General features: G+C 36.1%; 1 protein-coding gene across 2 annotated transcripts in view; it reads left to right on the top strand.

The window, feature by feature from the left end:
* LOC138705027 (venom allergen 5-like) overlaps window positions 1-26454 on the top strand; it is a 276772-nt gene that overhangs the window by 211580 nt on the left and 38738 nt on the right. For both annotated transcript variants that reach the window (XM_069833574.1, XM_069833575.1), the window contains exons 3-6: window positions 10194-10315; window positions 10465-10546; window positions 12729-12892; window positions 20222-20322. In XM_069833574.1, the coding sequence (XP_069689675.1) occupies window positions 10194-10315; window positions 10465-10546; window positions 12729-12892; window positions 20222-20322 (469 nt within the window). The remainder of the gene's footprint in view (window positions 1-10193; window positions 10316-10464; window positions 10547-12728; window positions 12893-20221; window positions 20323-26454) is intronic.

The following is a 26454-nucleotide window of genomic DNA, read 5'->3' as shown; positions in this document are numbered from 1 at the left end:
ATAACTGAATTGACTGAAATAATCTAAACTATAAACAACAAAAACGAAAAACTGAAATAAAACAACTTTAAATATATATTTTGTTTCTTGCGCGATCAATTAGACTCCCAACTCAAATCACATTACAAATTATGGGTTACACATTAATTTGTTATTGTTTTTTCACTTGTTTTGAAAGGGATTGTGGGACTTCTGTTACCAACAAAATTTGCTGGCGTAAAGTGACACTTTTTAAAGTGCACTTCTTTAATAGTCTATGAATACCACTAATATGAAAGAGCCACTTTCATCAAAAGTGTCACTTTGCAAAGTGGTGATATAAGGTGTCGACTATGAATACAGCCTAAGGTTCACTTCCTACCCGAATATCGAGCAGGCAACTCTCCTCATGTATAGGGGAGAGTCGGGTAGTGTCGGACAGCGGGTAATATCGGACAGTGAGTTTCTTTCATCTACCACACGATGATAGTACCTGATTGACATGGTTACGTTTCTGTGATGTCGCATAAAGAAACGTAACCATGTCATTCAGGTACTACCGTATGGTGGTAGATGAAAGAAACGCACTGTCCGATATTACCCGATGTCCGATACTACCCGACTCTCCCCTACGTCGCCAGCCCGCGTTCGTGGAATCCTGTGTAATGATGACGAAATGGAGAAATATTGATGGAATTATATGGATTTTTTTTATTTTAGTAGGTTATTTTACGACGCTTTATCAATATCTTACAGTAGGTTATTTAACGTCTGAATGAGATGAAGGTGATAATGGCGGTGAAATGAGTCCGGAATCCAACACCGAAAGTTACCCAGCATTTGCTCATATTGGGTTGAAGGAAAACCCTGGAAAAAACCTCAACCAGGTAACTTGCCCCGACCAGGAATCGAACCCGAGCCACCTGGTTTCGCGGACAGACGCACTAACCGTTATTCCACAGGTGTGGACGGAATGATGTAGATGCCTACTATGGGGAAACGGGAGAACCACGAGAAAAACTCAAACCTTGTCCGCCACAAGCGTCACTATGAATTTTTCAATGAAAAATCCCAGACCTGACCAGGACTAGAACTCGGACCACTTGTGTGACAGGCTGAAGGTCTGACCAGTCAGCCACCTCAGGAACACATCTTCACGATCAGACAGCGGTTTTTCGGTCCCTACATAGCGACAAGCTGTCCCGTTCCTTGGGTTACGGAGAGAGCGTAGCAATGAGTTCAATTTCATTTTGTTGAGAGTTTGTCCGATAAGCAAACTACAATAGGATATAGTTGAATGGGCCGTCAATGCTTATCTGTAGAAGTTAGATACCATGGAAAAAACTTAAATTAAGTCTTACTGTCACGAATTAATGTTAAAAGTTAAAAAGGTTAGAAAGTCTTACTATCACTTTCTGCGTTTTAATGTCTTGTTCGTATATGAAACCGTCTTCATAAATTCAAATCGCGTGATTTGTCCACAGGAATATTCTTTAATGACCATATCTAAGAAACTTTGTTTTTTTAACAAGCGAGTTTTTTTCCGGATGTAATAAAATGTTGTGTAGCACTTCTAATTTTTACGTAAGTGTTGGTCTGCAATGTCTTTAGGACTGCTATAAATTTAAATATATGGGGGTGATGATGGTAAAAGTTAGGGTTCAAATCCGAATGGAGAGATTCGCAGGCATTAGTAGTGTGCAGTGAATGTGACGAACTTGACCAAATTTCCGGCGGGAAAGTGCTATCTTCACTTATAAATTAAGAGCCTAATAAATAATCACTATATTTATCCACAGCAGTGTGATTAGGTTTTATTGATATGATACAATCACTCACTTCGTCGGGAAGAAGAAATGGTAGGCCATAAACGTAATTCAATCATTTCCTAACTTCACCTTCACCATCAGCAAACTGTTTTGAATTGTTGCATTTTCTGTGCCACGCTTGCCCCAAATGAAATGTACAACCTTCAATCTGCAAACACTGTTTCCACGGATATCTTTGTAGGAATTTGAAAGTCAATGGACAAATTTAAGAGGAGAAATTCCAAGATTTTTTCAAACGCCTAACAGGCTAGTATAGGTTCCAAGTGCCTTATTTGGCAAAAGCGCGAATAACAAAGGTATGTAGATATTATTTAACAGGTCATGCACAGAATACAATTGATAAAAGCTACGGGTACAATACTGTACCATCCATGTGGACAGTTTCTACATTTTTCAGAGCTGATACATTTGTGGTACACGAAAAAATCACTAACTCACTTTCTACGTCGTTTTCAAGAATAAAATCTTCGCCTTTATTTGTATTTAGATCATTGATTCCAGCACTTCTTGGATCTCTCGTCTTGTTTTAGGCAATGCGGGATGTCCAGTTGATCTGGCAAAATGTATATTTCGCCTAGTAAGTTCAAGATCCGCCGTTGTCAATTAAAGACCTCAGAGCCAAAGGCGACTAACCCACAATTACCACAAAATGAGTAAATTAGTTGAAGTTAGGAGGATCCTGACAAAAATGATTGGTTTCACAATTTATTTTAATTGGTCCACATTGAATAAACACAAAAAGTATCATGAATCTATAACAACAATGTATAGTTTTAAAAAAGCCTTAATAATGGACAATACAAAATTTTGGGTTGGTCGCCTTTGGCTCTGAGCCCTTCAATTGATTTGCCAATTCAACACGAATGATTTGTTAAGGTTTTTCAGTTAAGTTTTCTATTGCTTCTCTTTTGCAAGTATTGCTTATTTCTTGTCGATTTAATTTTATCTCGGCTATGCTCGTATGGTTATAAGTAAAGTCACACTTACCCATGTCACATATTTCTTCAGTTAAACCTTCGCTCTGCACTTTATTTGGACACACCGCCATGTATGTTTGTTACTTTTAGATGTATAATGAACATAAAATTTAAAATTGTCGATCACTAAAAGTTGTTTACTTTTTTCACTGCCATCATTGAACAGGGTAGAACCAGTGAGCTCTCACTGGTTAGAACTTCACTTCACTTCACTTCACTTCAGGCTTAACGACACTACTGCCTACTTAAAAGGCTACTGTGTCATAAATTCAATATAAAAAAATCCTAGTTGAATAACGTAGTGCTTGATACTATTGAACGTATTTGGATACTTAAAATTTCCTAACAATATTGTTAAAAATTTAATAAATTGAAAAATAATCTAATGTAGTATTTCTTAAATCTAATGCAGTACTGTTCCTCACCCGCACTTCACCGAAACGGGCAGGAGAATGCACGGGGTAGAACAGACACTGATACGAAACATAAGCAACTTGATCGACATAGGTACCAACTACAAAATTTACCGCAGGTAATTTTGTGGCAATTAACATATATCGCAGATAACAACTCTAAAATTGACAGCAGGTAGTTTTGTGGCAATTAACATATCTCGCAGATGCCAACCCTAAAATTGGCCGCAGGTAGTTTTGGGGCAATTAATATATTTCACAGTACCAACTCTAAAATTGACCGCAGGTAGTTTTGTGGCAATTAATATATCTCGCAGATACCAACTCTAAAATTGGCCTCAGGTAATTTTGTGGCAATTAACATATCTTGCAGATACCAACTCTAAAATTCACCGCAGGTGGTTTTGTGACAATTAACATATTCACAGTACCAACTCTAAAATTGGCCGCAGGTAATTTTGTGGCAATTAACATATCTCGATCTTATAACTATCTTTACCTGTTCGGGTTTTGTAGCAATTCACCCGGACCCGATCCACCATTCCATGAGAAATTACTAAAGACGGGAAAAGAGCGTTATTCCTTGGGGCGTTGTAATATTTGCATTATTAGTCAACAGAGCTCCTCATTGAAGTTAATCATATTTACTTTATTTTCCTAAAGAGCTTGTATTACCTCCAGCTTTTAATTCCCGACCCCCCCCCCCTCCAGACCTGCGTCGCAGTAGCAGTCTGAATTCGTTTACACAGAAAAACAGAAACAGATTAACAAATTTCCAAGTGACATCTCCAAGGTGCTATTATTTTTGTAACTGTAATGACACTAACGTTTCGTCACTATATTCCTAATTGTCTCAGAACTTGCTGTCTTCTCTAGGTATTTGTTGCCTGTTGGAGCTAATTTAGAAGCATTCAATTTGTTTCATTTTACTTTTTTCACCATTCATCCCCCATCTTTATCATTCTGGTCAGGTTCCTGAATACAACAATCAAACGACTTCTGAAGTGTGCACTAAATCCTTCTAGAGTTCTGTTCGATATTTTTACACTTTCACAAATTTATCGTGCAGTTCGTAATGGGACAGTACTAACATCCGATTTTAAGGGAAGGTTATGTACCGAACGAATCAAATTTTGCATATCTCTAATATAAACTATAGGCCTAATAATCCTAAATCTATTTCTTCAAATGTGATGTCATTTTGCACTTGCATTCTTCAATATTCAATGACTATTCTGTACAAATTTCATGTAGATTGGAATAATTTTTTATCTCAGAATTCAATTCCCCTATTTCTTCATCTTTTTATGCTCCAAAAACAATGAATAATTGTATATACCTTTAATGGAAAACCGTTGAAGTTAAATATTTCTAACTTTGCAGACACATTAGGAGAACTATGAAAATGCGTAGGACGAATAAAGAATGTTCTAGCCATTTTAATAGAGCAAATATAAATTTATAACTAATTCTCAATGTAAAATGTTAAAAATATAATTATTTTTCACTCATTTTTTTCAGTAGCCATGGCAGATATCACTTGTATTAACACGATTGTTCGTCATATTATGTATGTTGATACAATAAGTATATGTGCCAAGTTTCAGCAAAACTGATGCAGTAGTTTCTGAGATACACGAACATAAAGCTGAAAAAACATGGTTTTGAGAAAATCTCATTTAAACATGCAAATGACACTAATATCAATTTCTCCACTCATCAACATATACCGCAAAGCAATCCAGGGGCAAAATCCTCCTGTCCTTCCTCCTCCTGCTCTCCTATTTTCCTCTTCTCATTCCATTTCTTTATTCTGGCGTCTTTTGTCATCTGAAGAACGCTGACTTGAGCCTTCGCGACTCTCAACTGGTCGACTTTCTTCAGTTCTGTCATCACATTCTTTCCACAACCGACATTAATATTGTCCAAAACTTTAATTTTGCTGGTGGCACCTTCATTAAAATTCAGAACTGCATCTCTGACCCCAATCTTCAGGTTTTCATAAGCCACAAACACAGCCCATATTACATTATTGAAACTTTCATTATTATTCTGTCTTATCATGCAGGTAGTTCTTTAGTAAATTCTCATCTGCTCAACCGAAGCAAAGTTCCCTGTTTTCAGTGCAATTTACCTCATCCTTGTATTCAAATTCATATGGCAGTTAGATCAAAAAGACCAAAGTCGTGCAGATTTTTAAATATACAATGGACGTGGAAACAATTTTTAAATGCCCGCTGAAGGGCATGTCTAAGCTCATAAATATTATAAAATCATACGTATTCTGAATCAGAAAGAAACGAAGATTTTTGTATAAAAAACGAAAAATGCAATTTCTTTGTTATTTCGGTCTATAACAGGCATGCAGAACTGGGCGACAGTTGTGCAGACATCACAAGCCGGAATACGTCACTCATCCTTTCCTTTAACCCCACGCGTCATTGACATGGTTGGGTAGAGGGGATTTGTATTCAGTGTCTAGTGCTGCGAACGAGTCACGGAGACGTTATTCAACGCCTGTGGACTGTGGAAGGGGAACCAATGCTTTCCCCATGCTTCCAATCCTCTCTCTCCCAGTTCTGCATCCCTGGTCTATTCATTCATAGTGTTCTATTTTCTGCCTTCCTCTTTGTCTTCTCATAATATGATCCATAATATATCTATCATTTGATATCTTCTTCTGCCCGAACTCTTCTCCCGTTCACCATTCCTTCCAGTGCATCCTTCAAAAGGCAGTTTCTTGTGAGCCAATGACCCAACCAATTCCTTTTCCTCTTCCTGATCAGTATCTTTCTTTCTTCACCCACTCTTTCCAACACAGCTTCGTTTCTTATTCTGTCTGTTCACTTCACACGCTCCATTCTTCTCCATATCCACATTTCAAATGCTTCTATTCGCTTCTTTTCACTTCGTTGTAATGTCCATGTTTCTTCCTCAAGTGCCACACTCCATACAAAGTAGTTCACTAGTCTCTTCCTTACGTCTTTTTCCAGAAGTCCGCAGAAGATGCCCTGGTCTATAACCTCCACTTAATAGGTAAGGTATCCCCTTTATACGCCTTGAAGGCGCTTTGAGGGGCTTGGAGTTACAGCTCCACGCTTTCATGACCTCTGCACTAGAATGAGGTGGTGTGGTCAGCTCCACGCTCCGACTTCCTTTTACCTCCGACAAAAACGCAATACTTAATTTGATAGGAGGCTGAGTGAACTCCGAGCCCTTCTGGAAGTTTTGGCAATGAGAGAATTTCCGCCACCAGACGGGATTAACGTGTAAAATTACCTTCGTCCTCTACACCCAAAATACTAATGAAGACGTAAGGTACCTGGGAGTATTAAGGCCATTCATGTTGTAAGGCCCACTACCTAGTTTTTCCATTAGTTATACACTTTTGCAAAAGAGAGCAACAGCTCTTAAGACCTATTTCTTCTTGCATTCTAGTGAGGTATAAATAAATTAGATTCTCGTTCTTGTTTGTAGCTGACTGGTGGCAACAAGTTATGTGTGATTATTTCTGCTTTCATTATAAAATTCTGCAACATTTAAGTTGATATTTAATCGTTTTACTGTGCGTTATTAATATAATATTAAATGCACGTTATTGTGTAAACATTAAGAAGTTTGGGGCTACCGTGAAACTTTCGCTAATGAGCATATGAGCACTGCATAAATTAAAATTGGTGCGAAGTAACAGAGCAGAAAATAAGGTCCATGAAATAAATACTTGGAAACGCCCATAAGTTCATAGAAATCGTTGAACTATAAAGTTCAAACTCTGAAGCACAATCTTCTTTGGAAGAAATGAAACAAATGAAAGACTGACAATTCCTAATGCAGAAAGAGCATTGGATGAACCATCAACTTCAGGATTTGTAAACATCCAGGAGACGCGGATGTGTTCTGTCTGCGAAGAAAATTGTTTTAGATACACATGTGTATGTCTCTTGTGAATGTTGGGTGCACGATGAATGTGTAGGTCTCACTGAGGTAAAAACTGAAGACTTTGTATGTCCAAATTGTGTTCAATACTTATATTCTTTATTGTGGGCCTTATTATCTGTAACAGCGGGATATAAGGTCCAGTGACATGAAGTTAATTTTCATTGCTCGCAGCATTTATGAGACTGTTTGAATATTTATTGGAAGTAAAATATTACAGGATAACTATAAAAGTATGCTATTCCATTATTTAAAAATTGCTAAACGTCTCCATTTCAAAGAAAGAACGTTTTATTCCTTAGGTGGGCATTATTACCCCCGGTTACATTATTTCCTTGTAGAAATTTTGATCTTATGCTTGGCTGTGTTCCTGCTGTTTCGTTTTCTATTGTACGATTTTGAGATGTTAGGCTATACCTATGCAGAAAGTAAATGTTATTTCTAGTGTTGAGAATTATATGTACTTAAACCCCTAAAATGAAGCATGCAAATAGGCCTATGTACTTATATATGCACTAAACGCTGAACAACCAGCAACCTTACCATAGTCTAGGTCCCACGAAAAATAAAATGCTAGCCATATAATGGGAAATGTTCAAATTATTGGGTTTAAAAAAACACAGTTACTTTAATGCTGCTAATTGAATTAAACCAATTTGATGATGACAATTCATTTCCTTTCATGACTCTATGAAACTTTGTGACACAATAGTCTTTTCCATATTTCCATGGTCCAACTTATTTTTTCTCTCCGTAAAAATAAACTAGTGCATAGAAAAAGTTATTTCTGCTTCACATGAAGTGAGGGAGGAAAACTTATAATTTGGTAACACGATAGGATTAACGTCCATGTCACTATCGCATGCTTCAAGCACTATGCTAATTTCCCTCATCTTCTTCAGACTATCATCATTCTTGAATAATTTCAAGGGAAAAATTGTTCCGGAGCCGGGTATCGATCCCGGGACCTCTGGTTGGTACGTTCAACCAGAGGTCCCGGGATCGATACTCGGCCCCGGAACAATTTTTCCCTTGAAATTATTCAAATCTGCTTTACAGGAAGCTTTACCTGAAAGATTAGATTTGCATATCATCATTCTTATTTTAGCTGATGACGCATTTTCTCGACAAAGTTTATTCAGAATTACTTGATTTGACTTGGGGAATATGTACAAAATACTGAAATTGAGCGGAAAATACAATTTTTCAATTTGCACAAGGCAAAATAGCAACCAAGCCATTAATACATTACAACCCCCTCAATAGAAGGCAATTCAGAACAAACACACCAACTTCAGTCGCCCCTGTATCAACTGTACAGTACACTGAAGTCTAACCAAGAATACACACCTTAAAGTTGTAAGTACCAAATAACAAAATAAAATGAAAACTGTTGCTTTCCACTCAATTGTACGTATTAATTTGTAAATACGTATTCGCCAAGTCAAATCAAGGAATAATTCTGATTAAATTTTATCGAAGAAACGAGGCGTAACCTGAAGTAAATAATTACTACATGTTTTACCAAAGTCCAGAAAACTATAAAACAATTTCGCTACAAAAAATATATGCAATAAATAAGCTCTTAATGTCGAAATGTGCACATATATGCACGATCAACCATGCGTCAATCATCTTGCTTAAACATGAAACATGTAATTCATGTTTCATAAAGCTCAAATACAAATATGCATTTGCATATGAAGGTACAAGAGAAAAACGAACAATGTCACATTTCTGTTAAGGGCGAGATAATGATCTAATTCAGTATAGGCCTGTATTACTGCAAAATTTATTGCTGTCCTACTGAAAATGAAAGAAAGGATGAGTGTATCCGTGGTGATAATTATTAATCCTTAACAGTTTTGATAAATGCATCGCTAAAGTTTTTAATAATATATTAAATTAAATAATGATATCACTCTTAACAGAATTGTGACAATGATCATTTTTCCCGTGTACCCTTCATATCATCATCGATTTTATGAAACTACCTATGTGATTTTACAGAAAATAATTTTTCTGGAGGAAGAAAAAATGAATTAAAAATCAATAGGCCTACGCTGATCCTCGATGTCATTATGTTCATCATGTTCACCAACATTTTCTACCGAATTACTTCATATTCTTAAGTAGGCCCATTGACTTTTAATCAATTTTTTCTTCCTCCTGAAAAAATAATTTTCTGTAAAGTCACATGGAAGTTTCATAAAATCAACGGCGATATATTTCTCACCACTAGTTATTTATATTGCATAAATGTTATGCTGAATTTTATTGTATCAGTTTATATATTCGACTAGGTACCTACATAAATTCTTTTTCTTCTTGAGTTAAAAGTAGTACGAACGAATGAAAGTAATGTAATATATCTATTTATTTATTTGTTTACTTATTTATTTATTTATTTATTTATTCCTCCGTCCGTCTATTTATTCATTTATTTATTTGTTTATTTATTTCTTTATTTACTTATTTATTCATTTATTTACTTATTTATTCATTCCTCCGTCCGTCTATTTATTTATTTACTTACTTATTTATTTATTCCTCCGTCCGTCCGTCTATTTATTTATTTACTTATTTATTTATTTATTTATTTATTCACTTATTTATTTATTTATTCCTCCGTCCGTCTATTTACTTATTTATTTATTTGTTTATTTATTTCTTTACTTACTTATTTATTTATTTCTCCGTCCGTCTATTTATTTATTTACTTATTTATTTATTTATTTGTTTATTTATTTATTTATTCCTCAGTCCGTCTATTTATTTGTTTATTTATTTACTTATTTATTCCTCCGTCCGTCTATTTATTTATTTATTTATTTATCCTTCCGTCCGTCTATTTATTTATTTATTCCTCCGTCCATTTATTTATTTATTTATTTATTTATTTATTTATTTATTTATTCGCTTATTTTTTCAAATTTTAATAATTTGCGGTTGTACAAGTTTGACTTGGAGCCATTGCATATATGAGACAGTATCGGTTATGCAATCCTGACAAAAAGAAGCCAAGACGAGAGAAATGAATCCTGTGTGATGTGTTGCAGGAAGCGGCGGGTTGAGCTGCAGGGACCGTCAGGAGATCCTGGACGCTCACAACCTGGCCAGGCAGTCTGTGGCGCTGGGACGGGTGCCTGGGCAGCCGGGAGCCGCCAACATGTTGCAGATGGTAAGTGAGGTTCTATCCGATGGAGAGTGAGCTTATGAAAGAGTTACTGATTTTTAATTCAGTGAATTATTCGATCAGTGGATGAATGAGTGAGTCTGTTAATGTAGGACGTAGTATAATTTGTTATATTCCGACTTGCTCTGTTTCAGGTCTGGGACGATGAATTGGCGGTTGTGGCTCAGCGCTGGGCTGACAAATGCACACTGGCTCATGACGGATCCAGACATGTCGGTGAGTCCCACCTTAATAAACTACTTTGAAGGCCGACTGCTCGCATATCACACAGTATTGAGTAACAACTAGGCTTCGCATTCCAGCTACCTAAAGACTGAAGTTAGGACACATTGGGTATATAGTACGCCGAACACAGATGATGCAACGGATAAGGATATAAACAAACACGTCGTCGCTGCGTGTTCGTGGAGTACAGTCAATTCCCGACATTGTGAAGCTATACTAGTAAACATATGCTTGAGCCGTGATGTTAATTTGCGTCGTGATCTTTGCAGTGAATAATAACGTGCATTCGTAAGTTACGGAACTTGAACATATGCGGATGTCACTTAAGATGATTTTATATTGCAAGAAATTCTTTCAATAGCACATGACGTTATTGGTGCATGATGTAGTACAAGATATTCCTATTGTGTGACATTTTTTCGTGTTTCATTAGGATATTGCATCTCGCTCATCACTGAAAACCCACTAATTTTCTATTTACTTTTCTAGAAATTCCCTAAAATGGAGTTTATTTAATTTATTAATTGGATTGTTGGCATTGAACATCTTCATAATTTTTAGATTTTTTTATGGTAGTGGTTCTTTTTTATTACGTTCAACACACTTTCTGTGCCTTTTGGTATTTTAGTGTCTTTCAGTACACTGTTTTGTCACTTTTACGTATATTTTACACAATTTATATGTAATGCTATCTATATTGACAGTAAAAATATTAGTTCAAATATCCTCAACTATGCCCCGCAATATTACATCCTCTGCAGTGAACCTTCAATCAGCCACAAAGGTGTAGTTATTTAAATAGCCCTAATACGACTAGTAATGGCAGTGATCGATAAGATTACTCACTACGGCTGCGTCCCGATTTTCACTTTCTAGAGGAAGAGGGCAGAGGATACGTAATTATTTTGAATACGAACGTACCTGTATCTGCGCTGTGACGCCACATATACTTTGAATCAGGCAACTTCATTCCCGTGTAGCTGGAATACGGAGCCTAGTAATAACTTACTTAACAAATATATTTGCATGTAACTAATATAAATCAGTGTCATGATTGTGACACATGTTTTCTTAATAAACGCATAAATAATGTATTTTATGTTCCATAACAGTAAAGGTTCACATGACTTGAACTACATTCCTGTCTGTAATATAATCACATTCCTACATTATACGTAAAAGTTAACTTCCTTCGCCTCGCTCGAAAAGCACGCAGACTCAATGCCACACGCGTACACATCAAACATACGCATATTATGTGGTTAGTATGAAGTAACTTACATAAATTAATATTCATTCATTCATAGCATTCTGCCTAAGGGCAGGTCTTTCACTGCAAATCCAGCATTATCCAGTCTAACGCCAAACAAATCGAGCAAGTGAGATAAATGTGCTAGGAACAGAATTTAGTTTGTACATGTGAACTGTTTGTCGTCCATATTCAACACTGACTTCACCATTGACAGTAAACTGGGCCTCATCTGTCCACAAAATAACCTAACAATTGGGATTCAATTTTCGTCTCAGCTAATACACGTAATGAAAAGTTGTACCTCTTTTCAAAATCAGCTTCCTCCAATTCAAATAGGCCCATCATTTGCAGTTTGTAAGCATACATTTTCAGAATTTTTGCGTCAAATTGGCCGAACAGTACTGCGATCATTTCCTTTAACACGTTGTCACCTGACTGATGACTGATTTTCTCTAGCTAGACACACCTCCGGAGTAGATATTGCTGCATTTGATTTCTACGATGTAAACATGTTTCATACGCACATAACATACTTTTTCATCTGAACTTCATTTTACGTCAAAAAGTCAAAACAAAAGCTCTGGATGGATTTTGAATAATCATCATTTGTACCAGTTATTTTTAATAGAATATCTATATATGCTTCATGTGTATAGTTCTAGGATAATTTCACTCTCAGGCACTAAATTAAAACAAAACTGGCCCAATAATAGGCCTACACAAAAAATCGCTGTACACAGGCAGACAGCATGTGGTGTCAAGGATACTGGAAACATGTTATTTCCCTAAAAATGTCGAAGACTGTTTCTGTAGCATCACAATACATATAAGCTACTTCAACTTAATATAATGATTAATGATTAGCGTAAGACTTAGAGGAGAAAAAGGAACTCCGTACCTAATACAAGAGTTCTATTGCAGCGCGGTTCCCAGTTGGCCAGAACATCGCTGTGACGTGGACAACCCGGACCAACGCGGGATCAAATCCTGACTTTCCGCGCCAGATACGAGCCTGGTTCAACGAGGTGCGCAACTTCGCATTCTACACCACGGGGTTCACCAAGGGCACCGGCCACTACTCGCAGGTTTGTATTTCACTGTCTTCGTCCTTAGTCGTCTATCCACGACGTGCTCTGACTCTTAGCTCAGTCAGCTCAGAGGAATGGCCAATGCACTCTAGGAGGTTTCTTCAATTTAAATGAAGATTTAAATAATTACAAGCATCTTCTTGTAGTGTCTTCTTCTTCTGTAGGCCTAAGTAATAGTTTAGGCTTAAGCCCGTTCCGACTTGACCATTGAAATGGGCTTCACAGAGTTCCTGACCGTCATTCCCATGATTTGTCACGATTTTTTACCAGTTGGCTTGTAGTTCAATTCTTGTTTTGGAATGCGTGTATCTATCATTCGTTCCACATGTGACTTCCAGTTTTATTTATTTTCCTTTATTCCACGAGGGCTGATGAAGAGAAATTGAGACTTTTTTCTACACATGTTTATTACTCTACTTCAATGTTTAAATGATATTCTTCAAAGTAGTCCCCTTCTACTTGAATGCGCTTGTTATAGCGTTTCTTCCAGTAATCGAACACATGATGCAGGTCATTCTTTGTCAGTCCTTGAGAATCGCCTCACATTTCTTGAGCACTGCTTCAGAGTTCTCAAATAGAATGTTCCGGAGCTTTATGTTTATTGAAGGGAATAAAAAAAAATCACAGGGAGTGAGATCGAGGCTACAAGGCGAATGTGGTACACAGGTTATGTTGAATTTAGCTAGATGTTGCATGACTTCATTCGCGATGTGAGGTCGTGCGTTGTCATGATGCAGTCTACATACATCCCGATGTAGTTGTGGTCGTTTCTTTACAATGTGCTTCCTCAGCGTCGTCAGTACTGACGTGTAGTATGCTCCTGTAACAGTAGTGTGAGGAGGAACTGCATGCTGGTAAATCATTCCCTTACAGTCAAAAGAGGTGATCCCTGTAGATGGAAAACTTCCGACTTTTTTGTTTGTGGCTAACCTAGCGATTTTCACATTGCACTGGCATGTTTTACTTCAGGATCATAATGATGCAGCTGGACTCATCACTGGTGATAAGTGATTCCAGAAATGTATTTCCTCCATCGGCAAAGAGATGCAGCACCTCTTGGGATGTCCCCATTCGCACAGCTTTTTGTTGAGGAGTCAACAGACGTGGCACCCAACGGGCACAAACACGGGACATATGGAGATGATCATGCATGATAGTAATTGTAAAGACACAGCCATATGAAACTCACTGACTTTATATAGTGTTATCCGCCGATCCTCACGGACAATCACAGCAGCTGTATTGATGTTGACTTGTCACACCAGGCCCACCTTGCTTAACGCAGGAAACTCGTTCTTCTTTAAGGTCCTTGAACTACCTAAAGACTGTTTCACGAGGTAAGGCATCTTCACCGTACACTTGCTAAAATTTTTAATAAGTTTCTGAGGCTGTATGATTTTTAAAGCGAATGCTAGCAGGCTCTACAACACCGACAGGTACGACAGTGCTATCGCCTATGGACATTATACATAAAATCCCGCTCTTTTCAAATATTCAAGGTACAGACATAAAACTGTCAAGGAGGCTACAGGAAAAAATCAGTCTCAGTCTTTCTTGATCAGTCATCGTAACCATAATGGTGAACAATTATTTTGTTAAATGTACAATTTCTGCTGTTTCTTATGTAATGCCATCTGCTGATTCCAAAAATGAAGTCAGAATTTTTCTACCGCCCACCACTTTTTTGTAATACTAGGAAATTGATTTATTTTTATTGCTATATACAGTCCTTAACATGCTAATGGAAAGAAAATATTTCATTATATTGCTTTAACAATTGACCTATAACTTTAGATCACTGTTGCCTGTGAAGTCAGAATTCACAAAAATGAATTTTATTCCTCATAAGACTACGAGAGTTAGTAGTAACTCTCAGTTGAGTTGGAACTTACAATCATGAAATAAGTTTCATAACCTGTGTTTCCTTTGCCCTATATTAAGTGTAGTTAAAGTAGGCCTATCTTATAAAGTGAAACGCACCTCGAAATATTGTGTAAATCACAAACAATTTTGTTACGTTTGTGGTTAATTAACTTTGAAAGCACATAGGCGAATTTCACTACATTAGTTAAAAGAGCTTATGAGTGTTTTTTGATTGCAAAATAGATGAGGACAGGAACTTGGCCCTTGAAATCTGTTGTGCTCCATGTAATTCTATTAGCCTAACTGGTTGGCTAAAAGGATCCCGTCATATGCCTTTTCCAGTTGCAAGGATATGTCGGGAACCTAAGGATCATTCAACAGGCCGTTACTTTCTAGGAACCACAGATTATAGAGAACTTGTCAGCGAGTTGATTCAGAACTATAACGTGAAGGGGTGTCATGTATCTCTCAAAATAACTTCTTGGATTCTCATCAATTTTTTCTTCCCTAGGGTAGTGAGTGTCGAACATGGGGAAAGTTTTCATCAGAATTTTTCTGAAATGGAAAGGCACTACCAGGAAAAATGGAGCCAAAATATTCTGTCAGACTCCTGTTGGACACTCAAAAGAAATGTTTCTCAAGCGAAGTATAGCTTAAAATCTATTTCACACATATTTTAGGTAAATAAATATGATTTTAGGTAAAATGTTACAAGGTATCAGTACTAGAAATGTCTGAAGTACATTTCATATAATTACTCAAAAACTCTGGGTGATAGAAGAATTTTGAAAACAGATCTGAAATAAGCTCGAAAATTTCTATAAGAATCACCCATTCTTTATCTTTTAACAAAAAATATGTTTAAGTTTGTTGATCAGTATAATTGAAAATATATTAAGTCATTTCCTTTTGTCCTTATTTCTGAGTGGTCTCTCAAGTTGCATAACACATAAGGAAGTACTAAAAGGGAATTCTACATTACAACATTAATCGGTTTATAGTATAATTGAAGGGTTCAGAACCATAGTGCGCCAAGCGCCATTTACTAAAACCGTAGAAAACAATGAAGTTATCACCATAATTCAATGGAAACATATAGCAAGTAATATCAAGTATACACATTCAAACTAAATGATAGCCTATGTCAATACTAAATGATATGTCAATCTTCATTAAACTATGATATTTACTTAACTTTAACCCTTGCTTTCTCCGTTTTTAATAAATGGCGCTTGGCCCACTGTGACTCTGAACCTTCAATTATGAACTTTACTTGTGTGGACCCTCGCTGTCCAGTAAATAATTCACGCTCCCTATCTCGTAGGGTCGCGGAGGCCTCTTGCGAACAAAGGAGTAAACTAAATATTAAAATGTGGCGCAAAGGATCTTTTATAGTGTTACTTCTAAGTAATCTAAAAGGAGGCCGTAATAATAATAATAATAATAATAATAATAATAATAATAATAATAATAATAATAATAATTTATTTATTTATTTACTCTGGCAGAGCTAGGGCCAGTAGGCCTTCTCTTCCGCCCAGCCAGACTCTAATTGAGTCATTCCACGTCAAATCGCACAAAATTATACAAATTTTGACCTTCATATTTCTGATTGCGTTTATATTTTTTTATCAACTCTATGGGTCTAATAAACCAACAAGTGTACTTTTGTTTCCTCCTAAGTCCACATGTTTTTAAAATATTACATGTTAAAATTCGTTAAAAATGTCGCACAATCCAACATTTAAAGCGTCATATTTCCGAGGATATTTATGTTAAAATTTTTTTGAAAAATGCATTTAAAAGCTTAAAGTACTGTCTTTTGTTAAATATTTACTAACTAATTTTAATATAATTATTACAAATATTATTTTATGATTCAATTTTTAAAAGTTAGATATCAATATGAAATAGCCGTATTAAAAATCTAAACAAATGCCTACTAGGTGCACCGAAGTATTCTTAATAATTCCAGAAAAAATCATAATGGGATCTCTAATAGTTTAATGGAAATTTAATTACTTACGACGCAATGTGTAGCGGTCGGTGCAGCAGCAGTGGACGGGAAGCGTTGAAGCGCGCTGAGAGGTTTATCGGCGCTGGATGATCGACTGAACGTTGCAAGATTACACACAGTAGAGATCAAGTAACTCGAGAAAACACTGCTAATTTACTTATTATGATATACTCAAATATTTGTACATTATGCTTTTTAAACGTTTGTTTTCATTCACACTAAACTTTAAATTTTCATTCGCCTACCTTCTTTCTTGTAAGAAAATTGTTTTACTAGGCCTAAATCTTCAGTTTTTGACAACGGAATGAAAGAATGTAATTTTAATGTACCAGTTATTGGTTTTAGATTGTGGTATCTGACCTGCAACTTTTCTTTGCATTCCGTCAAAAATAAAATATGGCGATTTTTGAAGGGATTACGATGCATTTTCTACATGAAAAACTTTACTTGCTTGGAAGCCTTTTATTTTTTTTAACTTTTGACGGGGGTATCGTTTTCGTTGTAGTTTTCTTTTCTTGATAGGGGATTATATTGACATCAAACTCTTGTTTAATTCCTCAATATTGGTGATTTCTAGCGCTGTATCCATAGATCTGCTAGAATAAGGACTGGGATAATCACTCTCTCTACCCGCACTTTTATTTGATTCATGTTTACTAATATCACAAGAACTACCGGCTTCACATATAATTTCATCTGACCTATCTGGAAGTTGATAGATTTTTTACGGAACGAATCACATATTCGCACATTCAAAGACTCCTTTAAATTGAGCTTTATCAATAAATCGCGATTTATGCGTCTTAGGGTACGGACACGTTGACGATGGTAGACTAGCTGGTAGAGTAGCTGGTAGCGGTAGTGGGGGAAATGAATCGCTAGAATCATATGATACCGCACACGTTGACGCATGGATGGTCGCTTTACTGCTAGCTTTCCAGCACGCTGTAAGCTCCAAGAATGGTTTCAGTCATTCTTTCAAGCTTGCAGCGCAATCTCGGCGTGGAGCAGAGAGGCATTGGAGAGGTGATCTGTGGACCAGGTGTCAATGATGACTTGTGTAATTAGTAGAGACGACTTTTATCAATTATTTGTGTAATTCGTGCTTTTTAATTTACACAAATTTGTATTCTATTTTAAGCTACGCGCGTGTGATTTACTTTTGACGTTAATTGGCCATAACTCGGTAACCAGTAAAGATTTTGAGGAGCGGTAACTTTTAAAACGAATTTCCATTCTTACTCAACATTTTTCTCGCTTTGACCCCCCCCATCTAACGTGAAAAACAAAAAAGTTTACCGCTTACCGCAAATTTTTTTCTGTGAGCAGATCACTTCAAAGTTAGTATTTTTTTTTCTCACTTTTAAAAACAATATTTTGACTTCGAATTGTTTTCTATGCTTCCCTTGGACATTGACCTATCAATACAAAAAATTGCAGCGCGATTGTTTGAATATCATAGATGCTACGACGTGATAAGTTAAACGGAGCGGGAAATATCATTCTTGGTTACTCCGACTATCAGCCAGCGGCCTGTCAAGCTCCGCCTTGAGCATACCGCTTGCTTCACTCGTGGCGGGAATCCTGTGTCAGTGGTTGTAAAGTTTTAAAACACTGCACACATTGGATGTAGAAAAACGTATTGCTCGTGTGTTCGAAAGACCTGCCACGACATTAACTTTTCGTATAGATTCAAAACTGGAGGTAGAATTTAATTAATTTTTTAATTACAAACTACTAATGAATTCGGATGAATGGACATCGTCGTTCACCAATAGGTCTGATTTGCAGTCTTCGACCTCATTTCAAGAGTTTAATCGCTTTCTTCTGTATGTGCCTTAATACCACGAAAAATAAAAAAATAAACAAATAAATAATAACTAATATCAATCAAATTATTGAGAATGTTCACTAGGCACTATTTTTTAAGAATTATACAGTTTACCTCAGTGTGAGTATAAGCCGTTCTTCCTGCAAAATAGGATTCCCTGGCAATTTTTCCAAGCCTTCTGTATGAAATCTTTGGTTAAATAGAGAAGATAATCGAAAGTTTCGATTTCCACTCTCGGGTAGCTAATGCATTTTTATGGAAAGTTCCGCAGATATTTAAAAAGATAATATTCACCAAACGCAACCCTTTATTATTTATAGGATGAAGGGAACACTCTCGAGAAAAGAATTCTTGTAATAATCACTTTGATTCTGCACTGTCTAATAAATCAACTTCATCCTCACTACTTGAATCCCTTGCGATATCAAGTCTACACAGAGATTCCAAGGAGATGACCTAATCAGCTGTGAGTCAGCTGAGAGATTAAAGCGACCTGCAAACAAGCTCCAATTTGTGCACACCAAGCTTCCTTGTCTTGCTAGCGGAGCCTGCTAGCTTTAAAGCTAGGCGCCAACGTGTTCGTACCCTTAGTGTTTTCTTTTTAAAAGCTTGATTAGAAAGGTCAAATGGATTTAAACACTTGTTATATATTACGCGTTCTTCACCATCACTGATGTTGTATAGAAGTCACGTCACTCCATGAAATTCAGACCCTGAACGATTATTTTTCTCTTCTATATTTTGTCTCCTGCCATCTGTTTACTGCCTTACCCAGCCTTGCTATCTTTAAACACTTCGCTACATTACAGTATAAACATACAGCATTGTGATGGGCTCCCCCTCTTAGCTGTTCTGACAATAATAAGATAACTTTAGATATTTACTGTTCCTTAAGTTATTGATGATTTGATGAATGAATGCATTTCTTTCGTAGTGTTGTGAGATCAGATATTACATGCAACGGGGGATTTCGTAAACATTGCCGCCGCCAGCCTTCTAGTCTATCTATGGCTGCAAGTATATAGTATATTAACTGGGAATCGCGAGTGCGTGCATGCCTCCGGAAAAGAAATTGTTACAAATGTATGTGTGGAGATCCCACATTTCTAAATGCAGTAGTTTACAGATAATACATCAGGGAACAAGTCTATAATTTTTTTCAGATTTTTAACGAAAAAGAAATGATTAAAAAAATACGCCAAATTTTAAATTTATTAGTGATAGGCCTAAAGTAATAAAAAGTGTTGTATTTAGTCTTTAAAATGCGCCAAACCGCAAATCTCAATTATTTGTAGACACAGAGTTCCAAGTGAGTTTATGTAACAGTGCGCGCATAATTTGCGTAATTTCAGATAGTCATAACTACACAAATAATTAATAATTGTGAAAATAAAACAATACGGGTCTCTTTATTTGATGTCTAGAATTCATGAAAAAAAATTCGACCATTTCCGAGAAGGTAGTGTTTTATGGCTGTGCGATTTGACGTGGAATGACTCAATTCTAATTGAATAAAATTGCTACATAAAATATTTTAACATATTATAGAAACCAAGTCTTTTTAGTGAGCCTGTTACTGTTGTACGTAATACCTGTACTCTATGTACTGTTGCAGCTTGTTTGGGGTGACACGTTTCTGGTGGGCTGCGGTTACTCCCACTACTACGATTCCTCAAAAGGCTACACCAAACTCTATGTCTGCAACTATGGCCCGGGGTACGTGTTTAACATCACTGTATTAATTATTACTACATTTTGTACTGCTGCAATAATAGGATGACGGTCTGTGTGTTCAACTATTATATCGGACTGTGTGCGAATGATTTGCACCAATAACCGCGAAACCACGCAAACCCTGCCTCGGGCACGGATGGGTATTCATTGTTTATGTTATTGTTTCTCAGATTGGACTTCGTGTCCCTACTAAGGTAGGTGATAATCAGCTTTTATTAAAGAAGTCATTATCGTTATCATAGTCTTCATTATCATTATCATCATCATCATCATCATCATCATCATTTCACCATAGCTCAGTTCTCGGTCCGCTATTCTTTTCAATTTATGTCAGTGATAAACATAGTACAATGTCGCTACCATCTACATGCTGATGACCTCCAACTCTGTGTACATTTCTGACCTGATACATTAAATGATTCCATCTACAAATTAAACAGGGATCTCATTTCAGACTCGATGTGAGCCAACAGATTCGAACTTAGACTTAATGCAGCTAAGAACTCATACCATTATCTTCGGAGCCAAAAGACTACTGAACGCTTTGAACGATAGTCAAATTCCAGCCATTACGCTTAATAATATTGAAAATATGTACTCATCTATCGTGAAAAATCTAGGAATATATTTTGATAACGAATTAATTTGGAATTACCAAGTAAAGTACACTTGTAAAAAAAATCTGCTCGTCTATTCACTCGTTAAGCCGGTTCAAGTATTTCTTCCCCGCGCCACAGAAACAAACATTAGTTCAAACACTCGTAATGCCGCACTTTGACTATTGTGAGGTGTTGTTCCTGTCTGAAGCACCGAACTCTCGAACAAATTACAACGTGTTCATAATTTGTGTTTAAGATATGTGTACAATGTCCGACGACATGACCATATTTCACCAATTTTCGAATCTTCATCATGGCTCCATCTCAACGACCGCAGAACTTTACACAGTCTTCCTCTTCTATTTCAAATTCTGCGCACCTCAACTCCTAGTTATGTATTTTACAATTAATTTTTGGTTTCCAGATAAATCAATTACAAAGTTATGAAATATATTTATTTCATAACTGCCTAGTTATATGTAGTCTCGTCTTGTGTATTTATGTTCCAATCATAACTTAAATACTCGATCTCAATCACCGAAACATTTAGTATACCTCATATTACACTTTACGATACTCTTTACCATTCACCGTTTCAGTATCACGTCAATACAACTCCCTACATCTTATACCTTAAGGTAGTGGTTCCCAACCTTTTTTTAACTGACGACACACTTTACTGAACGCCCATGATATCGCGGCACACTTATTTGTTTTTATTACTAATAATATAATAACAACAACTAGTGATTTTCTTCTGGAGAAAGAGGTGGTGGAACTCCGTGTAGAATATTTTATAGCGGACGGGGAGATCATTATTGTTCACTGTACAGCAATTTTGTCGTTTTATCCACCTTTTCGTCCAAATAAGACTTTCAAGGTCGAAGAGGAATTCAAAGAAAAATTATATTAAAAACGTAGTTATTCACACTTATTTCGCTTGAATGATGAAAAATGCAAAAAAAAAAAAAAAAAAGTGCTGGAACCCTGTTCCAGTGCGTTAACCCAGAAAAAAGCACTATGTAATGTCGAACATCCAGTGTTGTGGATAGGTCGATGTTAACACGCAATCGAAGATTCTAAAAAACAAGCAGCAACTTGAGTGGAATTAGAAAAAAAACGTATGTATAAAAAATCCCAACCTATCTATACTGGATGTCTGATAAAAGATTTTTATTATCGTTTTAGGAAACTCACCTATTGAAATTAACGTGAAGTCTGCGCTTGGTGGATTGCACAGAGTTTCTCTATGCGTGGCCTTATGGTTGACAGGCCAACACGTAAATCATTTTCAAGATGCATCAGTCTGTTTCTTTGTTTAGGTTTCACTATTTTTATGGTAGAAAATGCTGATTCACACAAGTATGGCGTTGAAGACGGCAGTTCTAAATGTATTTTTAGTTTATTCGGCACCATCGACTGATTTGACAAAACATTTCCGCATATAAGACACTCAGGAGTTTGTTTATATTCATCTCCACGCCACGTAAAACCGTATTGCAAGTATTTATCATTATATTTACGAAACGCAGTACCTACGTTTTTGTGAACCCTGAAGGGAATTTTCGCTCACAATATTTGAATTAGCATTACTGTCTTTTAATTCTAACTCAGAGTGATTCAAATTGTCTTTTTCGAATTAAAAATTTGTCCATGATAATAAAATCTAAATAAAGCACTTTTCATAAAATAGTCACATTATCACCCGCTCACACGTACAATATACTGAAACTGACAGGTCGTCGAAAAATATGGTTCGATTATAACCTTCTACTACGGAAAGGTCGTCCAGTGAGTCATTTCGTCCAATGCTCATTACTTCTGTAGTACATTTCGTTCAATATCGACTTGTCCAATTTATAATTTCGTTCAACCCAAATTGTATCAATTCAGCACAGAAAACACAATACTAATTGTGAGCAACCTGTTTTTATTTGTATAACAGAATTCTACAAGTGAGTAGGCTATATAAAAATGTGTTAGAAAGAATGAAGTACTGGAAGTACTGAATGAATTTTTAGTAATTTAATCTTTCTCATTGACTTCTGGCTTAAACCTCAAACGATATGCAATTGACCACAGTTACATGTTCACTCTATTTTTGCCTTGTACTGAATATTGATGTAATACCAAAGAGAAAATGCACTCTTGGTTGCGTAGGTATCGGCTGTTCTTCGGATCTTTATGGTCTTTTGACCTCCAAAACGTTGCGTCTTATCCTGCTCTTTCTGCCTCTGCTTCTTCTTCAGTAAGTCAATGAATTTCCATAGCAATGGATGGTGCATCGCCACCAACTTCTGAAACTTGTGTCAACCTTAAACACAATTGTTGGTTCTCTGAGTCTGGACATACAAGCAAGGGTTTTCAAAACTCCTTCGCCCTCGAGCTGGTCTCCTTCTGATGTAATATATTCTTTCAACATGCTCCATCATTTCTATCAGGTTATCAGAAACTGTCTCCAATGTAATAAAAAATCTTGCATATATCGTCCATTGGGACCAGACAGCATTGGTATTTCTTCACATACACTGCTTCCCACAATGTTGTACTGCTGTGACAGATCTAAAGCCGTCATATGTCGCCAAAGCGCCTGAGGAAAATGAAACAGACTACCGGTACCGTTTGTAGAAAATCTTTCCCGTGCGGCATTTATGTTCAGCCGCTCAAAGTCCATCATACCAGTGCGGAGATTCACAATAATGGCCTCTTATGGTGCAGTGTCGTTAACATGCTGGAGAGTTCTTCATCGTTAACATAAATTTTCTCTAGGCTGTAAGAACATTCTTTATGCATACGAGTGAATAATAATAATAAAAAAAAAACGAAATGAAAAGAGTAAAGTTTTTTTAGCTTTCTTGTAATTAAGTATTAATATATTTAAAAAAATTGTAAAAATTTACTAGAAATCACTTTAACAATGTTTGTTTATAAAACAATGTCAAATTACTCGTGTTCATCTCTAGTTAGTAAAATAAAAGTGACAAGAAAATTTGAAGAAATTCACTTATAACGTTTATACAGGAATTAGGACAATGGAATTAAGATAAATATGCAGTTAATAAAATTGAAGCAATGAGATGCAGAACAGCACAAATCCACTTTTTGACACTATATGACTTATAGGTATCATTGAATTCGTCTCACTCAGACCTATATGTTAAGAATCAAAACGACACAAAAACCAGCCTTTTAGTGGACATTTTAGTGGCAATGATATTCATAACATCACAAGTTCCATAATTTAAGTTCTTCTGAATATCACAGACACTACTGTAAGTCTCTGGAATTTGATATTCAGAATTTTCTCCCACATAGCAGCGTTGGTGTTTAATGGTGTATTTTTTTAGAGATTGTATGTTGTATTAAACTTGATAATCATTGTGAACAAATTCAATGTGTAAGAAACAATCTAAAGATTGAACAGGAACTTCACAAAGTCAAAGCTAAGAAGTTTTACAGTGATATGAAGGAATGTGAATTGCTAGTCAAGGATGAAGGGGTAGAGTGTGGTATATCAGAATGCATAGTCTTCGATTACATGCAGAACATACCATATCCACATATTCCTGTGACTGAAATGTTCTATGCTACGCAGCTGTGGCTGTATGTTTTTAGCATACACAGATTGTCTGATAGCGAAGGATTTATGTATCCTTATACAGAGTTAGTGGGCAGAAAGACACCAAATGAGACTGCATCATTGCTAGACCATTTTATTAGGCACAATATTAGTGGAATAGTACTAAAGCTATATGTACTGTCGGTGACTCAGGAGAAGACGGGAGCGGACTGAGGAGGAAGGGATGTGAACAGATAATGTACGACAACACGTGCAATATTTGTAGTGCAGTAAGCGGATAAATTAGGTCTCCTTATGTTCAACTTAGCTTTAATTTCCATACGCATTGTTACTCATGTTCCCTGCACGAGTAATAACCTGGCTACTGGGATGCTCATCTGAGCGATGTTTATAATAATCAACAGCGATAGTCAAGAAGGTCACATTCTTTCCGCTCGTCTTCTCCTGAGTAGCTGACAGTATGTCTATTCAATGATGCATTCATCTCTCAAAACAGGAACAATACTGTTGTAAAATATTTTCATCATATGATCAAGACTGGACGTTCCAACAAAGGGACACACCTACTCGTTATGTGACCGAGATTTTGGTCGCATTGAACTGAAAAATAAGAAAAAAGATTCTGTATACACTTCAGAGGAGTGAATAGATGACATGAACGCAGCTAATGTTGATCAGTCTATATTGAAAGATTTTAAAACATTATTTTCAAAGATCAAGACACCAGTGCCACTTTCAAAAAGTCAGGGAAAATGGAAAATCACATCTTACAAAATAACAGAATACAGATCCAATAGCTTGACTGTAAGCACAGCATGAGGTGGCTTTGTAACCGAAAACTATCAATTTAAAGGGAAGTGGAACGTTGATCTCGCTTCACTTATAAGGGCATATGAAGGTGAAATTAAACTGAAATCTGCAGAGGCTGCTCATATAAAAAAGTATCTGTCTGCAATTAATCCTCAACATCGACCATACTATGAAGGCCTTATTCAGAAATATGCAAATAAACAATGTGTTAATGATGAATCTCGTAGTGAAGTGTGGGCCTATGATTAATGCAAAGTACTGTCAATGAACAAAATGTAATAATATTTTATATAACTTGAAATACTATTGATACGTTAAAAATGCATTTCTAATATTAAATACAAATATTTAACCTTATTACTCAGTATTTTTCCCAATAAATCCTTTTTTGAGTCAGTGACATTCAAAACACCAAAAAAACATGATATTCAATTGAATAAAATTGTGGGAAATCTGGCATTATATAACTTGCTGACATTGTTTCTGGCTTAAAATATTCCTAATATACAGTTATGTGAAAAAATAGTTTGGTAGCTTTAGTAAGTTCAGAGATAAACAAAAAAAAAACTGTTTATCTCGAAACTTTAGTCAGTGTACTTGTGCTGTTCTGCATGTCATGGCTTCATTTTAAGTGTGTCTAAAACGGAGTGAAATTAGCTATAAATAACAGCCAAACCTATAATAATAATAATAATAATAATAATAATAATAATAATAATAATAATAATAATAATAATAATAATAATAATAATAATAATAATAATGTATTAATATAGAATGTGGGCCTACTATTAAAAGAACAAGTAAATAACTGTTTCAGCAACAGACAACAAACAATTATACTGGTATTGTACAAGCAAATGAGAATATCCCGTACTGTTATACTTCCATATATGAGTAATGTCAAGCTAAGCTCATATTAACTTTCTATAGTTACGCGTGTATAATCCACCGCTGTGGAGTAACGGTTAGGATGTCTGGCCGTGAAGAGAGAGGGCCTGGGTTCAAATCTTGCTTGAGACAAGTTACCTGGTTGAGGTTTCTTCCGAGGTTTTTCCCAACCAGTCGAAGCAGAATTTCTTTTCGGTTGGATCTCGGATTCATTTCACCATTATAATATTACAC

This window comes from Periplaneta americana, chromosome 8 (assembly GCF_040183065.1).
Source record: "Periplaneta americana isolate PAMFEO1 chromosome 8, P.americana_PAMFEO1_priV1, whole genome shotgun sequence".
Lineage (NCBI taxonomy): Eukaryota > Metazoa > Arthropoda > Insecta > Blattodea > Blattidae > Periplaneta > Periplaneta americana.
The sequence above is the reverse complement of the archived record's forward strand: the minus strand, read 5'-3'. Positions and strand labels throughout refer to the sequence as shown.